Source organism: Triturus cristatus, chromosome 6 (assembly GCF_964204655.1).
Source record: "Triturus cristatus chromosome 6, aTriCri1.1, whole genome shotgun sequence".
Lineage (NCBI taxonomy): Eukaryota > Metazoa > Chordata > Amphibia > Caudata > Salamandridae > Triturus > Triturus cristatus.
The window spans coordinates 837,130,260-837,147,237 of record NC_140589.1 but is presented as its reverse complement, the minus strand read 5'-3'; the positions used below and the strand labels follow the sequence as shown (position 1 = coordinate 837,147,237).

Genomic DNA, 16,978 nt, shown 5'->3' with positions numbered 1-16,978 from the left:
GTATGCAGTGAATTACAGTTAAATGTAGGTTCAAATTAAGTTGGTTGATTTACAGGTAAGTCAATAATCAAAATGTATTTTATTTATGTACATTTTACTTCTTGGATTACTTTTTAAGTTATGTTTGCTACTCAGTGTGATATGCCTAAATATCACACTGGGTCATTTCCTAGTCAAAAGGTAAGTAATTCAGTTTTGGTACATTTGCAGTTTTTCAAGGTTTCATACAAACCAACTCCACACTTAGAAGAATTTTTAAAGAAAAGCAGTCAATGCAGTCCTATTGGAGGAAATGAAGTTATCTGTTTGCAGGTAAGTACTTGGTTGTGGGAGTTGGGTTTCTGGGATGAGAACCATGGTTTCCCCAGGGTTGAGGATGCACTCTCAGAACACCCTCAGCGGCACTAGGGTTGCTGGGTGCAGAGTGCCGAGCCCCAACGTTATCCAATAGGGTTAGGGGGCCTCCGGTTGGTGGCTGCTAACGAGCAGGCCACAAGGTTGTGGGAGAAAAGCTCCAGGTGTTAGGCTCAGGGCAAAGGGGATCCGAGTTAGCACACAAGGTGCACCCACAATGGCACAGGGGTGGCTGGGTGCAGGGTGCTGTTTTGGCGTCGGGTGCCTTGTTGTTTTCAATGGGGATTCTCCGGTTGCAACAAACACTGCAAGCTCGGGGACGAAGATCTTCTGCAGACGACCACTTGTTGGAGAGGTAATTTGGGATGCCTGAGGATGCTGGGACACTGTTGGTTGTGCCACCCAAGGCCGTGGGACGTTGGGTACAGGGGTGTCTTCAGGTGTCGGGTTTTTCTTACCGGCTCCGGTTGCAATCGGGGGGGATCCTCCATAAAGGGGCTGAAAGCATCGATTGGAGGCACAAGGCAGGTCAGGGATCACAAGATCCCAGGTCAGGACCGCCGGAGAGACCTCCTTGTGGTGTTGGGCCATTCGAACTCAGGCCGTGGACATCGGGTGCAGAGTGGTGCAGACTCGCGGATTTGGCCCGAGCAAGAGTCTGCGGGTGAGCAAATCCGGTGCTCGCAGGAGACAAACTCTTGGTTTGGGAAGGCAGGGCGGGTCTGTGAGAAGTTGGCCTGGTATATGCTGTCCACTAATTAAAGTGAGCACCTTGTACCTGTTCAAACAACCCTTATGATGATTAGGTTAAAGACAACCTTTATTGAAAGCTATCCTAGTGGTAGCTATGGAGAGCAGCCTTCAGGCTAAGTCTCGAAGGAATGTAAAACAGCTTGGTTCACCAGATTATAACCTCTTGAATGACCAAATGAAAGGAGAACCACACAAGGTATATACATAAAATATATGTATTTATTACTAAACACTCTCTACTAACCTCTTTATGAGATTAGAGAGCAAGACACACAATATTTATACACTAGAACAACAGTAAATAGCACAATACACAGTGGGCCCCAGGGGGAGACCAAACCATATTTTAAGAAAGTGGTATAACAACCACAACTTGACTAGACACAGTGCCTAGAGCACGTAGAATCACTGGGACCCCAAGGAACCACCCAAGGTATTGACCCAGGGGACCCACGGGGGACGCATGCAGTGTGAGAACACAGCCGCGAGCTCCGTACAATCCTATTGGAAAGTCGCGGTTGGAATTTTAAAGCTTAAGGACACTTAGGAGAGGACTTTGAGCAAACCCTTTCAAACTTAGAAGGTTCTAAGGCCAGCACTCACGTGAGCACCGGAGTACTCGTGTTACCTCACCCAGGGAAGCCGGGTGCATAGGTGTCAAATGGTGTCGGGAATTTTCGTTGTTCTCAATGGCGTGATGTGGCAAAGTGCTGCTGCTGTGAAGAGGAAAAGTGTCCGGTGTGATCCAAACCTGGATCGGAGCTGAGAAGAACCTGAAAGCAGAGGGGACAGAGTCTGGGTCACTTCGGGGTGACCAGGGGGACGGTAGACCAATGCCCACCAATGTTGGGTGTTTCAGTTGCGAAGAGGTGAAGCTTGACTCCACTGCCACGGGGACTAGGAGATGTCGACGGCAACCAAAGTCTGCAGGCGAGTTGTACCACGAAGGATGTCGAGTGCTGGGGGGTCGGTGTCCGTATTGGAGACCAACAAGCCTTGGCAACGGCAACCCACGCGGTTAGAGTAAAAATGCTTAGGTGTGGACCAGCAAGGTCCTGGGGACTCCCCAAGCGATGGAGATTCAGGGCACGTAAGGAGCAACCAGGTAAGCCCTTTGAAAGTTAAAGTACCCTTCTCAGGGACCCACAAGTCGACGGACAAGGGATCGCGAAGGGACCTCAAGAGGAATCACTAAATACCAGCCCACGGGACACTTGTGGAGTGTAGGCCAGTAATCTTCATTGGAATCAATGCTCGGAGTCTGGACTACAAGTAGCCCAAAGCACAGCTTCAGGGATAGCCAATAAGCATATGCTCCTACAAATGTGCATGGTGTCCAGGGGTTCTGGTTGCACGGTCCCTACGAGGGCTTTGAATCGCAGGTTTGCTGAGAGCACAGATTGGCCTCGAGGAAGCTTGGGAACCCACCTCCTGTGTTGCAATAACTTCGGAGTCCTTCAGGAGCTGCGTAGTTGCAAACCGGACAGATGCGTCTTTGGTGCCTGCCTTGCAGGGGAGTAACTCCTTTACTCCAAGGGAGATTCTTCGGTCATCAAACATCGTGTAGATAGTTGAAGTTCTGGGATTCTGTAGCAGAGTTTTGTCCAGGTAAATCTAAAGTCCTGTAGCCAGGGATTCCTACTTTATACCCAAGGAAGGGGTGGGACAAACTCTTGGGACAAACCTATGGGAGGGTCAGGACAGAGGGGTGGCTACAACCATGTCCTTTGTCCAGACTTCCTTTATGTAAATGTCCTTATTTTTAGTTCTTTTAGTACCTAACCATCCTCTGGACTTTGACATTCTAGATTATTAATGTATAGGCGAGAGAGTCTTAGACTATTTTCTGAGCATCAGATATTCATGTTACTATTCTGTATCGCAGTCACAGAATTGCTTGCTTGTTTAATACTAGTTCACCTCAATTTCTTCAGGCAACTGGGACTTCCAGTTGTTATGCTGTACCTTCACAGCATTGTTTTGAGAGTAGTGTATTTGAACCTGATTATTAATTGGCAATAAACCTCTGGAACTTGGCTACCGATCCCTGGTTCTCATTGTGTAGTCAAATGGGTTGCAGTATTAATTGAAATATGATTGAATGTAAATGCTAACTATCACCATCTCTCAGTCGGATCTAACAGGTCCATCGGAGGACCAATGGTGAGCAAGTGGGCCCAGACAACACTGTATCACATCCAATAGAAATCGAACTTCCTGCTCCATAAGAGCTAATCTAGAAGTGCTGTCTTCTTCTGCTGGAGCTCCTCCACCAAGGCATGAAAGACCTGCAGGAGTGACTGGGTAGTATAAGTGACGTAGGGGCCAGCACTTGATGCAAAGTTGGAGGGAGTTACCCGGAATTGAACTTCTGCAGCGCACAAACATAAGAAGCTTTGCTTCACCTGGGTCCAAATCGTGGCACGTGCCTCTTTTTAGCTGGGAGAGGGGGGTAGCAAGGTGCATTCTAAAAAAGATGTGTGCAAATAGTTATTCTAAAAGGCATACGCAACATCTGTCTGGGCTTCCTGAAACGTTTTTACAAAGGTATGGCCAGTGCTGGAAATGGAAACATAGAAGTGCAGGAAGTCTGTACCAGAGTACCTGCTTGTTTCTGAAAAGTACCAGTACTCTCCCATTAAAAGTATTACGTCTCTCTTGATAAGTGCAGGTACTTTGTACCAGAGTACCTGCTTGTTTCTGAAAAGTGCCAGTACTCTCCCATTAAAAGTATAATGTCTCTCTTGAGAAGTGCAGGTACTCTCCCTATCAAAATAAAAAAGTGCCGGTACTCAGTACCGGCCCGCTTAGAGCACTGGGTATGGCTGTATCTGTGCTTCCTTCGATGTGTACAAGCTGCATCGGTTTGGACAGACAGGTAGCAGCCACACGCATACAACTCCGAAATACCGGAGTATCCAGTGGGTGTTTCAGTTCCAATCTGACCTCAAAAGATGTATACAGTGGCTAAACTGTCGCCCGTTTCACACCAAGTCATAGACGTGGGCTTTAATCCTGGCTTGCTTCACGGGTTAACCGCACTATGTGACCTGTCATTGTGGCTAATTACCTTATCACCACGAGACTGTAATCCCTAAATTGTCCTGACTGGGAGTACTTAGAAACTGTATAAACTGGATATTTATATATCTTTCCCCTGATAACATCCCGCCAGGGTATTCGTGGAATCTGACACTATCCGTGGACAGCGCCAGGGAACTCGGCTGCTCTCCTGATATCTTTCGGAAGAATCGATTTGTCATTAAGTACAAAAGCACACACCTTAAAAACGCACACAGTTTGCGTTCGTCTTTTTTATTGTGCCATTCCAAGCACCTTCGACAGACTTAACGTTCGGGTGGCTGGCGGAGGGAATAAAAACACACCGGTAAGAAAACAAAAATTCATTTTCAGGCTTGTCCTGCCGGAGGCAGCAGAGCAGCTAGCGATTAATAAAGAGTGAGAAGTCCGCTGGGGCTGTACGCACTTGGCGATCCAGTCATCAGTCAGTCTGCGCTCCACATCCAACCGGAGATGGGGAATATTTTTACGGCTGCAATCAAAGCCTTGACTGTTGCAGAAAGACACTTGCAAGTAGTAACCAAGGGTGAGGACACGCACTGGGCGCCGACAGATGCCTAATCTTCTGTGGTTCTGTGTGATTTATTTTTGTCTAATTAATGTATCTATATATACGTATAATGCATGTGAACTACCATTACAGAGACCTTTTAGAGGTTTACGGGTGCAATGTTATTGAGGGATGCAGGGGGTCTGCGTTCAGACACCTCTCCCGTCTCTCCACTCGGTTGCAGCACACACTACGCACTAACCCTTCGGTACTGCTTCCCGGGCTACCAGCCGTGGAAGGGGCGGGATAACTCGAAGGGGCGGGCTCGGCGGCGCGAACTCTCCTATCGCGGGGCGCGTGGGCGAGCCGGCATTGTGATGTCACGAGACGGGAGGCGGGCGCAGCCCGTAAGCGGAGCAGGCTCGGCCTCCCCTGGATGAAGCGCAGGAGTCTGCAGGGGAAAGTGAGGCTGAGTCAGAGAGTTGAGCGGCGCGTCGGAGTCTGGAGCGCTGCACGGAGCGGCCCCGCGCACACCCCTCCGCCGCTGCACGCGAGGACGGACCCTACCCATGCCTTAACCCCGGGAGCGCGCAATCTCTTTCCCGTAGGAGCCAGCGGCACCTGACCGCACGGATTGCTACTGTGGTGGTTGTGTTGTTTTTTGTGCTTTGGTGGTAGTTGGCTGTTGTGCATCGGACGGGACTGGGAAGAAAACTTTGTGTGCTCGCGGGTGCTGAGCACTTCGCCCACGGCCCCTGTGCGGGCGCGCACCCCCTCCTGCACCTGGAAAGTTGGATACAGCGTGAGAGCGGCGGGGATCGCCCCTGCGCCTGGAGTGCACACATCAGCACCTGGATTCCCCGCGGCTGATGCGCCCCTCCGGAAGGATGCCCCTGGCTCGGGCCCCGCTGCTGGTGGCCGGGCTGCTGCTGCTCCTGCGGGCGGGCCCCGGGCGAGCGCTGGTCTGCCTGCCCTGCGACGAGTCCAAGTGCGAGGAGGAGCCCCGCGGCTGCGCCGGCAGCGTGCTGCTGGGGGTGTGCGGCTGCTGCCTGCGCTGCGCCCGGCAGAGGAACGAGAGCTGCGGCGGGGTCTACGGGCTGCACGGCGCCTGCGACCGCGGGCTGCGCTGCGTGCTGCGGCCGCCGCTGCACGGAGCCTCCGTCACCGACTACCAAGTGGGCGTCTGCGAAGGTACGGGGGGACAGCTGTACTCATGCAGCCCATGTGTGCCGGGGACGTGCACAGCTACACCTAGGCTAGAGGATACATGGCGTCCCCTACCTGCCCTCTCCCACTAGAGGATCACGGGTGTCCCCTGCCTGCTCGCACCCGCCGTGGACCACAGGGAAAGTAACTCTGCGGGGTGCTGTGGTAACCCCAACATTGGAGTATGAGAGGCCAATCTGCCCAACCACCTCCATCGCAGGGAAAGTAACGCCCAGGGATATGGGGCCATTCCTAAACTAAGAGATGAAAGGTTGCCCTACACGCCACTCCCGTCCCCAAGGTAGCACGAGTAAAGTAACACCCCAGGGTACTTGTAATCACTAGATTAGTAGATGACATCCCCCGCCCCAGCCCTCCAACCTTTGACTGTAACAACAGATGTTATCGGGGCACCCATTAGATCAGAGGCTATGCAAAGCCCCCTACCTACCGCCCCCCAGGGATTGCTGGGAAATTAACACTGGAGGGTATTGGGGTAAGCCATAGACTAGAAGACGAGGTGGGGGGGGGGGGGGTTACTGTATAGGGCCGTCCCCGAGGGATCACCGGGAAAGTAACCCAATTGTATTTTGGTAACCTCTAGAGACTATTGGGTGGTATCCCCATCTATCGGAAAATTCTAGGCCAGGGTATAGTGGCAAACCAAAAGGGGGGTACCCGCTATACAGCATGTGCCACATGGCGAAGGTAAGCGCGTGGGGACATGTGTGTCTGTCTACACGTGAACACCTGAAGAGGCTATAGGGGAAGGTGTCACATTGGAGAATAGTGGGGTATTAATCCATCTCTGTGTTCGCTGTGGGGTATATAGGCTGAGGACAGGCGAGCCTCAAAAAGGTTGCTGAGGCGAAGGAAGGTGTACACGAGCCTTTCCAGCAGTAACATGCAGACTAGTGTGTGGATGGTGGCGTTTTGTGTTTTTAAGTCTCCCTTGATAACCTACAACATGGCAACCCTTAACCCACAGCATCTACACTGTAACAGACAGTGTGGAAGGGTCCATTGAAGCATATGCGGTTTGCCAAGACCGTGTGCCCTGGGCACCGTTAGTACAGAGTGTGTACATTGTGCAAGATAGGAATGTTAACTCCTGGCAGACGCTGTAACTTGCGAGGGCCTTGACCCTTTCATGTCCGGGTACCTTGTCGGTCTTGGACGCCCGAGGGAGAGACAGTAGGAGGCTGACCCCTGGTTCATCTGTTTTGTACTTCAGGGGCTGTTGATGGGTTCTGGTTACAATCGTGGGTACCGGGTGCCCCCCTGTCCATCATTTGAAGCCTCAGCTGAGGTATGGGCAATACTTTGGTGATGGGTTGTGAAATTCGCCCGTAGTTGTCTGGTTGAAGTGTGCGCTGTAGAATGTGACAGGCCCTGCATCTGAATACAGAGACTTACTGTTATCTGCGTACCAGCAGTCTCTCGTTGAGACCCGGATGCTCTCCTCAAAGCCCGAAATGTAACAAACCTGAAACTGACAGCGCGGGCACCCCAGTTTCTCACGTCTGGCCAGCCACCGATCTACTGCGTGTAATTGAATCTTTTGTCGATTTATGAGTATATGCCGAGGAGTAAGCCCAGACGTTCATACTTTACCGTTGGTCCAGTTTCATCGATCTACCTACCTCTTCTGGCGAGGGGGGGGGGGGGGGGGGTAGTTAAAAGAAACGAACTGAGGGCGAGTATTTCTAGCTCACGTTGTCTTGACCTTTTTATGCTACGCCAGCGTTAGAATAGACGCAATCACAGCGCTTTCACTCTGAGCACAGAATGTGTTTCCCTGGCCAACACCAGGGCAGCGTGATAATAATAGGGACGTGACAGGTCGAGGCGAAAAGCCAGGGAACCTGTTGTGCGGCTGCGTACCATATCCGCTAGCAGCTCACTCGCACCCCCAAAGACCCTCCTGTGTACGCCCCCCCCCCCCAAAACGGTGCCCAGCTTCTCTGGGCACTACTGACCTAACTCACGCTGCTCGAATTAGACTGGTGGATATGCAGAGCCCGATGTTGTTTGTTTACATCAGGTGTTACCTTTAACCCCAAGGGATAATATCCGCGGCCCTTCGGAGCACGCTGCAGTGCGCGAAACTTGCAACCAGTGCCCGCAAAGGTTGCAGTAAACTGTAACTTGTACTCTAATGGGGTATATTAGAATGGGCGGGTGTGGGCATTTCAGCAAAGGAATCAACACAGTGGAACTTTATGTACAGCCGGTTGATAAGTCTCCAGATGCTAAGTTCGATCACGACAGGCAGTTCGGGGCGCCCTCAGCTCAGCGGAGCTCTTACGGGCTCTGTCTGCACTTGCTGCGCACGGCAGTCTCACCCTGGACCCTAGGGGCCTGAGGCACCCAGTGCCTGCACACCCCGGCAGGAGGGAAGCTGAAGTCTTTCCCTGTCCCAGGGGCACCGAGTGCCTTCATCATGCCAGCGGCCGGGCCCCAAGGAGCAGGGAAGCACCTCCCTGGACCCACGCCATCGGTGGGTTTCCGGCCCTGGGCCAGCCCCGTGTGGCGCAGCTCGCATTAGCTGCCCTGGGAAGAGGAAGTCAAGTTTGTTTTCCTGCTCCAGGAGCCGGCGTGAGAGCAGCGCCCCGTGCGCCTCAGCCAGTGCTCGCAGGGGGCGAGAAGTGTGCGTGGGCCACACAGTGAGGGGGTAGGGGCAGGATCGCGTGCCTGCTCTTCAGCTTGAGTTAGTTAGTAAACAGAAGCGTGCCCACTTTGCCTAGGGGGTGAGGTGTGGTCGCAAAGGACCAAGGGGCTGTCTGAGCCCCTGGCGCCCAGCAGGTCAGAATGTGAACACATTTCGACTCTCAGGCGCTGTGATGGGGAGACGCAGGCATGGCAGGGAGCGAGGATGCTAACGAAGAACTCTTAGGTTTTTCATGTTAGAAGAGCTCACTACAGCCGGGGGCATAGCTTGGTCACTAAGATTGGGTGTGTGTGTGTGTGGGGGGGTGTTGAGCTTCAGATTTATCAACAATTAAGCTGGCATTTCATGGTAAAATACAATTTTTGAGAGGCAGGGCATGAGGGGTCTGAAGGGGCAGTGGAAAGGGAGATCAGTGCGTTTTGTTCGCCTTACCTAAAACACAATATTTAGTGAAATAACTAAACTGATTTTAAGAAATTCAAAACGGAGAGGAGTGTGTGTTTGTCTGTGTGTGCATGTTAAAATACTAGATGGAATCCGACACACTCCTCACGATACCCAACAGACAGCTTCTGTACCAAACTATTTACTAAAGAATACATTTATAAGGGGGGTGTAACACTCCAAACTACCCCCCTTCCGAAACTACGCCCCTAACTACAACCTGTGACATCAATGATGTAAATTGATTAGGGATACTCAGTTTGAAATGTATGTAAGGCAACATCTGAACCCCAGTAAAACATTCTTGCGATCTACATTTGCGCCGAGTAAATGTAGGTTAGTAGACATGATAAAAAAAAAAGTGGAACCCCCCCCACCCAGTGACGGCGGGTTAGAGCTCAGAGCGTCGAGAACGTATTTTTTTTCTAGAGAAGCGTCTGCAAGTTGGGCTCCTGGGGGAGAGGGTTGGTGGTCGATGGAGGCCGGCTTTTCATATCCCAGAAGATAACCCTCACTTGAGGTTCAAGATAGAACAGCCCCCCCCCCACCCCCCTCATGTGATGTACAGCGCTCCGTTGCTTTGTAGTTAGGATCACGCTGTATAACTATCAGCGCATACACACAGCACACAGCCAAGCTCTCAAATGTCTGCGTGTTGCCTACTACACACGGAAGAGCAATTTACGTGAATATGACTTGAAATGAATGGTATTGAAGAAGCCTTTGCCACTGAAAGAGACTTTTTTCCAGCACAAATGGAACCTAGGAGTCATTAGCAATCTGAGGTATACAGATGAGCATGGAACAATGGCCCTTGGTTAGGAAATACAAATATTTTCATAAAGTCAAATGATCATTTTTAATCAAACAAATGATAAAACCCATGCATCATATTGAGGGCCGGTTCAAAAACACTGCGTTCTCTGATATGTGATACACATGTATGATAAATGTGATCTTCTTGTGTAGACAACAGACCGGTCAATTCAAGAACAACACAGCCCCACAGTTTAAATCACCAGTTTACAAGGGGTTGGCATTTCGATTCTCTTCAATTCATGGGGTCGTTATCCGGACTCCAGCTATTCAGTGAGCCCAATAGAGAATTTATGTAGAAGTTAAAAATGTTGTGTTTCCTAACTAGGGACCACTGTTTCTTGCTCCACTAAGAGAAATTCACACAGGTAGTTGCTAACCTCATTGACATCTTTGTCACCAGTCAGGCATGAGCTGAAGTGTATTTTACGAGTATCAATGACTCAGGAGTTTAGCACCCTCTGGAAAAACATGGGTGTCAGAACCGCAAGCGTGGTGCAGGAGGTGTGCATTTAATGTATGTTTTTCATCGAAAAAATGACTGCATGCACAGTGGGGTCCAGCTCCCAAGCAGTAATTTGTACACAAAGTGATGGGGCCTACTGGAAGTTTGAAAACCATGGGGATGTCCTCTGACATCTGAGCCCTGTCTGCTTTAAAGACAGCCAGTTCCTAGCCTGCGCCCGAGAAAGGATGCTTGTGCTGGTCAGTGCTTAAATCACACAGGTCTGCGTAGCAAGAGGGAGGCACCCCTTCCCACGATGCAACACTAACCCAGCTCCTCCATCTTGCATGGCTCATAACCTGTCAGTTTTAACAAAACTCCTTTCCTTTAGCCGGGAACCATGGCTCTAAATTTAGATTTTAGTTTTGTGATTTTGGCCGTGCGAATAACCTTCAGGGATGCTGCAGGAATACTATTGCGTTGTTTTTCGAATTGCGGGTGTACATGGCTCCCCAACTGAGGCCTTATCGAGAGGCGTGTAGTTGCGCTGAGCAGCTCTTGTAGGAGTGCAGTAAGCAGTGCCCAAAAATTATCATCATCTGGGCAAAGCTATCCAGACAGCAACAGGGTGGTCTAACTTTCAGTTGACATCTCCTCAATTGATAACAGTACTGGAACATTAGTGTGAAAAGTGCAATTTCTTCATTGAGAGTGAAGGTAAGGCTATGGGTATTTCAACGCAACGAGAGCCTGAAACCACCCCTGGCACACCTTGAAGGGAATGAGAAAACAAACTCCATGCTCGGCTTTCCCACCTTCTCTTTCTCGAGCTACAGAATATTAGACATCCATATACTTGTTCTTACTCCTAAAATGCAGTGTAATGCATACTTCTGGTCTCTTTTTACTCCTACAAAATCTTTTCTATCTTTGTAAGATGGTGTCACGTGTTGGCATAGCTCTACCTCTTCACTTGTGCAACATGAAGTCCCCCCCCCCCACCCTCCTTGATCAACACTTGTCGCCTGCCCCCTTTTACACCCTCCTTGGCACCGGTGCTGGTAGGCAGGAGCGCACACGTGTCTCGGAGGAAGGCCAGCCTGGGTAACAGAAAGCTGCTCTGTGGGACCTGACCGCAGCAGGAGGGATATTTTTCCAGTGTTTTTTTTTCCGTTCACCGGAAACGTATGATTGTGTTGCCTAGCATTCACCACTAACATTTGCAATGAAGGGGCTGCAGTGTTCATGGCATTTCCAGCCCCCTTCAACAGAATGGTTCAGTGTTTGAGGGGAAAGGCAGAGTGGAAATGACGTGTTTCTGGAGGGAAGGTTGGCTATCATGGTTCCGTGGGTTATTTTTTTGTGGAAGGTAGGTCTGGGGGATGTCAGGCTATGTATTTACTTGTACATTGCACCAGCATGGCGCCTGTGAAAACCTCAGAGCCCTTGGTGTGTACTGCCTTCTAGGCAGGTTGTGTGCGCACCTTCATTTTCATACATTTTTAAAACGGCAATGCTATGTTTTGGAAAGTGCTTGCTGGCGTTCTCTAGGTTTCATCTTTTTATTTTGCTTATTTCAGCTATCCGTGCTGCAGTCCAAAATTCTTCATCACTGACACTGCTGCGCTCCCATTAAATCTTTTTAAAAGCTGATTTAGAGTTTAAGATACAAAATATACCGTATCCGCAATTACAGTATCCCTCCCGGCAGGTCAGTAGTCTTGGGGAAAAGGAATGGGCCATATTTGGTCCAATAAAAATGGCACACTGTACATTGAGTTAAACAAAAAAAAAAAACTTTACATGGGTTAGAATTTCCCTAAAGCATTTGTGTTTTCGTCCTCCATACTTTGATTATGAACACCTTAGAATAATCTGTTCTTGATGACCATGTCACTGTACACATAACCATGCCCGTAATAGAACCTAACTCCAATCCAAAGCGAGATCTTTTGACTTGCTCAGAGGGGGTCTCCAACCAGTAGCTCGTGAGCTACTGTAGCTCTCTAGCTACCTCCAAGTAGTTCACCTGGGCTTATAACAACATTGAAATTATACAACACTAATAATGATAGTAGCTCTCAATGCGTTTCATTGAACATAAGTAGCTCTCAGTACAGAAAAGGTTGGAGACCCCTTTATCCGCCCCTTCCCCCACCCTTCTGCCTCGCATTGCATTCAGGGCTAATTCAAAAGGCCCAGATAGTAATGGCTTTGCTCTTGGTTTTGTGGCTAGAAAGCATTTCCAGGTGGCAGTTTATCAAGGACATGGTTTGGGAAGTTGCTCAATATTTACCAAACCAGGAAACTATCAGCTTAGTTACTTGGTAGAGTAAACTGACCCCAGGCAACTTTGTTTTGTTGCACAGTAGAGGCATGCCTGTGGTTACCTATCATGGCATAGGGCCGGGGCCTATAGGGGTTGTTCTCAATTCTTGACTGTTTTCGGGCCCTTGTCATGCTAATCTAGAAATCGGAAAAGAATGCTCCCTGGTCACATCCTTTGGGAGTGTCCCCTGTTGTGTTGGGGATCCTGCAAATAGGGACAGCCCGGCAAACGCGTCGGGGGGGGGGGGGGGGGACTGTGTTATGGCAGTGGTATCTGAAAGAGTGTTGGGAGAGGAATCCTCCTTTGTCCTGGTGTGGTGGATCCCACGAAATTTGGCTTCTGGCAGAGGTTATTTTGATGGGTGTGGTAGGGGGTTGTGGACTTACCTGTGTTGACTTTTTAAAGGTCTGGGCAAGGCCTTGACCTCGCAAAAATTATGGGAATGATTGATGATGGTTAGGAATTTTGTCTAGCGGACTCCAAATAATACTTGGTGCTATAAGATTTTTTTCCCTCTTGATTGTACAGCAAAATATGTCCTGAGGTGTTTAACCACAACAAATTGTAGCCTCTGCTGTTTTGTCCGTTTCCCCTTGTTCAGGGTCGCCTCCATGCTCTGCTGCACTCTCCTTATTCTTTCATTGTCTAGTATGGTTGGGTTCTTTGTGGGTGGCTGTGCTGTCTTCTTTCTGTAGGCGACAAGTGCATTGATGCCAGACGGCTGTGGTGGCATGGCGCTTAAGCCTGTCGAACTAGTCCTTCAGGTATTATACATCCTGTTGCTTATGGCCAGCATCTGGGAATCGGAACAGTGCTTGAACTGAAATCGCAGGTGGTCAACCAAAATGGGAAAATGAGCCCGACTTCTGGAGGAGAGCCCAACAACGGAACTCCTAGAACTGTTGCCGTCAATTCTGTTTCAGGGCTACTTTGGTTGTATTGTGATTCAGGAACTAGCTTCCGCTTTAAGATTGTTTTTTTGTTTCTGGAAGAACAAGAATGGTAATTTTCAGTTACCCCTTTGGAAGAGGACCTTTTCCTGTTACAGCCGAATTGTAAATATCAGACCATTCGGTGCATTGGCAGCCTGAGAGGTGATAGGCCAACTGAACCCCAATTAAGACAATCCTTTTTAGTATCCAAACACGGATATGGATCCCATTTCCTTTTTTTTGCTTTAATGCCCTTGGTACCCTTACTAGGACGCCAACCTGTAAGTGATGGACACCAGCATAGAAACAGTACCTTGTGACAAGCAGCAACTCCTGGCATTTGCCTTTGGCTTGTTTAAGAAGGGAACGCAGCCACTCCATTGCTGGTACCAGCTCATGCAGAAAATAATTTAAGTGTGAACTTCGAGATCCAGGGATGGGGCCTACATAATGAATTCCTGCAAGGTCGAATGGCTCAATGAAATATCTGGTGCACTATGGAGGCACATGCAGATCCACGTGAGGTGCCTAGAAGCAGTCCATTGCTTTGAACAGGTGTAGAATCCTCACAGGTCAGAACACACCTTTAATAAAGTACGAAATAAGTTTGAAATGGAAGAGAGAGCCTGAAACGACATGGCTGTTTTCTTTGTAAGCAGTGCTGGATCGTAGCTTGTCGGAGGAGCTGGAGGGAGGTGTCTGGGAGGATAGACCTAGCTGTCAAGGTCTTGACTCAAAAATACTGGCGAAGTTGGGCGTTTAATCACAGTAATGTGAATGAAGAATTAATACTTTTTTGGGAAGTAGAACTTGGTTTGCGAAGGAGGTGACCCCATTCCAAATAAAGTTTACGCAGGCGCTTTATTTTCAGGTGGTGAATAGAAGTTAAAGTGACACAAGTAAAATGCGGGGGAGTTGACTGGAATGGATATAGAACCCTCTGTCTATAATTTGGAAGGGTCACTCTACAGGAACTTTTTCACCCTGGCTAACACCCTTGTGGATGCTTCAGTTCCTATGAATCTTTGCGAGCGTTGCTCAAATCTGTGAAGAAGTGAGTAAGCCAGTAAATTTACAGAGTAAGCCAAGCTGGGTGCCTGGCAGTTCGGGCTGGACTGTTCCCATGAGGCACAGGGTCAGACTGATTTGCATATGGCCATGTCTGAACTGGGGTGGCAGAGTGGGCTAAAGAATGATGATGGATTAAACCCAGATCAGTTGACTGGGGCTGAGTGTTTGATTTGCTCAAATGCACCCTCCATCATCCCCTTTGGTATCGCTTTGGCCTGAAGGGCCACATATGAGCCAGGCCAGCGAAAGGGTCAGCTCGGAAATCCGCCAGCAAACGTCCTAATAAAATGTGAGGAATACACTTGCCATTTTTGTGTTTTCTAAAAAAAAACACCTGTTTTGTTACATGTCTTACAATTTAATACATAAGATGAGTGTATTTAGTGGCATTCATTGAAAGTAAGTCTCTTAACAAAACTGCCCTAGTGGGGGGCTCGGACAGCGCCCGGGTTGATTGGACTGGTTCCTTTTTGGTGTGCTGATCCCATCCCATCAGGACATAAGGTGAGCCAGACATTTGCCTTGCCAGGCTCGAGTCTTTGTCGGCTTGTCCACTCCTACGCATGCAATATATCCGGAACGGTTCCCTGTGCTCCCCTCCAATCCACCTTGAACTCGCCCAGAAAAAAAGTGCCATGATAAATGGTGTCCAGCCACAGTCGCGCGCCTCCTGCACACATTGCCTGGGGAGGATGAAAAGAATTACTGTCGTCGTTCAACTCGGCCACTGCTGCGCAAGCACTTCTGCTGTGACGTGCTCGAACAAAAGTGAAAGCGGAGCGCAGTCCAGTTAAACGAGAAAATAAACGATTATCAGAGCTGTGTGAGCATAATGTGGCGCGCTTTCTTGTCCTGTGCAGGTCCGGCCAAAGCACGCTTTGCGCTCAGGTGCCCCCTGCTGGAGGGAACGAAGGGAAGCGGCTGATGGCGTCTTCAAACTAACATCAGCGCAGAGAATTACATGTCTATGGCACGTTTTGCTGTGCTTTTGCTTGGCACAAACACTTGATTCTTGTCCTAGGTGTATTTTTAACCCTTATTTACTTGCTTCTGTGTTGTGGCATGCTCGGTGTTTGCTCTGTTTATATTGTCAAAGGCGGAGGTAATAAAATTATTTATAAACTTTTGTCCCCATTCAAGAAGGCTGTTCTAAGTCTGCGCCTGCGCATTGGTGTGCTGCTTTTGTTTGAATTTGAGTGAATTATTCCTGCTTTGCATTTGTCCTTCTAAATATCTAAAACTCGGCCGCCATCACTCGTGGAGTTCATTGCAGCGCCATTCTACGGGACAGGTGGTTAACCCTAGGGTGCCAGTGGTAGTCATGGGGTGCTTGAAGTGGCTTGCGCAAACGCTGGCGTTTTGGTGAATTGATGTCAATGGGGCGGAACATGCTGTAGGAAGAGAAATGGCTCCACCAGAACGTCAGCACACGAGAAACATTTACAACAGATGTCCGCTCCTGCGCGGTCTATGCACCCATGTGTGCTGCAACAGCACATATATTGAAACACCTGTGATGGTAGCTTACGCTGTCGGAGATGTTGGAAGATTGGACATGTCTCATACTGTAAAAAATAAGCGTGTGAGAATAATTTGTTTGACTACCTTTTTGCTTGCCAAGGACAATAAATTACCGCAAACTGTTGGTGTTTTAGAAATTTAAAGGAGTGGTTGCCTCTTGAATTCCCCTCAGTCTCAATTCTGCCCACATCACGGGGCGGGCAAGGGCCTTCTGGGAAAGTGGAAGTATTTGCTGACGTAAATCCAGGTCCCCACGCTAAAATTAATTTGCCTTTCATTGCCTGTTGGCACCCATGTGTGGTGGCATCAGAGAGTGGGCTTTCTCAGGATGTCCTAAGCGCTGTCTTTTGTATAACTGCTCCTTATTGGAGGTGTCCCTTAGTAACCTACCTGTCTCACCTGCATTTCAGCCTTTAGAATAGACCACTTAATGCCTGCTTTCTCAGTCCTACGTCAGTGACTAACATCTGTAGGTTTGTACTGAGAACCAGCCAGTGGAAAGATCATACCGCTCCCAGTGCATGTCATGTAATTCTCTGACAGGTAGGTTAGTGCCCAGTTGGACAGTCAAGGCAGAACGGCATTTCCTACAGGTGATCTGAATATGGCCTGAAACGTGGTTTTATGTAGCTAGGGCATAATCTTACTTAGAAGATTGAGTTGTAAGATGGGTTTTAAAGTTGGTGTTGACATCTGTATGGAAGCCAGGGGTTTGGTGCCAGCGATGTGGGCGCGAATGATCCTTTCAGCTATAAAGATGTGTAGTCCTGGTTGTATTCTGGGGTGCTTTTAGAGAGGGGGGGGACGTCCTGTTTTCATGTAGTTCACTTTAAGGTAGACAGACAGGTGACACCCCTGATTCCCT

General features: G+C 49.1%; 1 protein-coding gene across 1 annotated transcript in view; it reads left to right on the top strand.

The window, feature by feature from the left end:
* The first annotated feature begins 5,095 nt into the window (after positions 1 to 5,095).
* The window catches only part of CRIM1 (cysteine rich transmembrane BMP regulator 1), an 816,650-nt gene continuing 804,767 nt past the window's right edge, over positions 5,096 to 16,978 (top strand). The window contains exon 1 of the mRNA XM_085611439.1: positions 5,096 to 5,869. Within this exon, the coding sequence (XP_085467565.1) occupies positions 5,548 to 5,869 (322 nt within the window). The 5' untranslated portion in view covers positions 5,096 to 5,547. The remainder of the gene's footprint in view (positions 5,870 to 16,978) is intronic.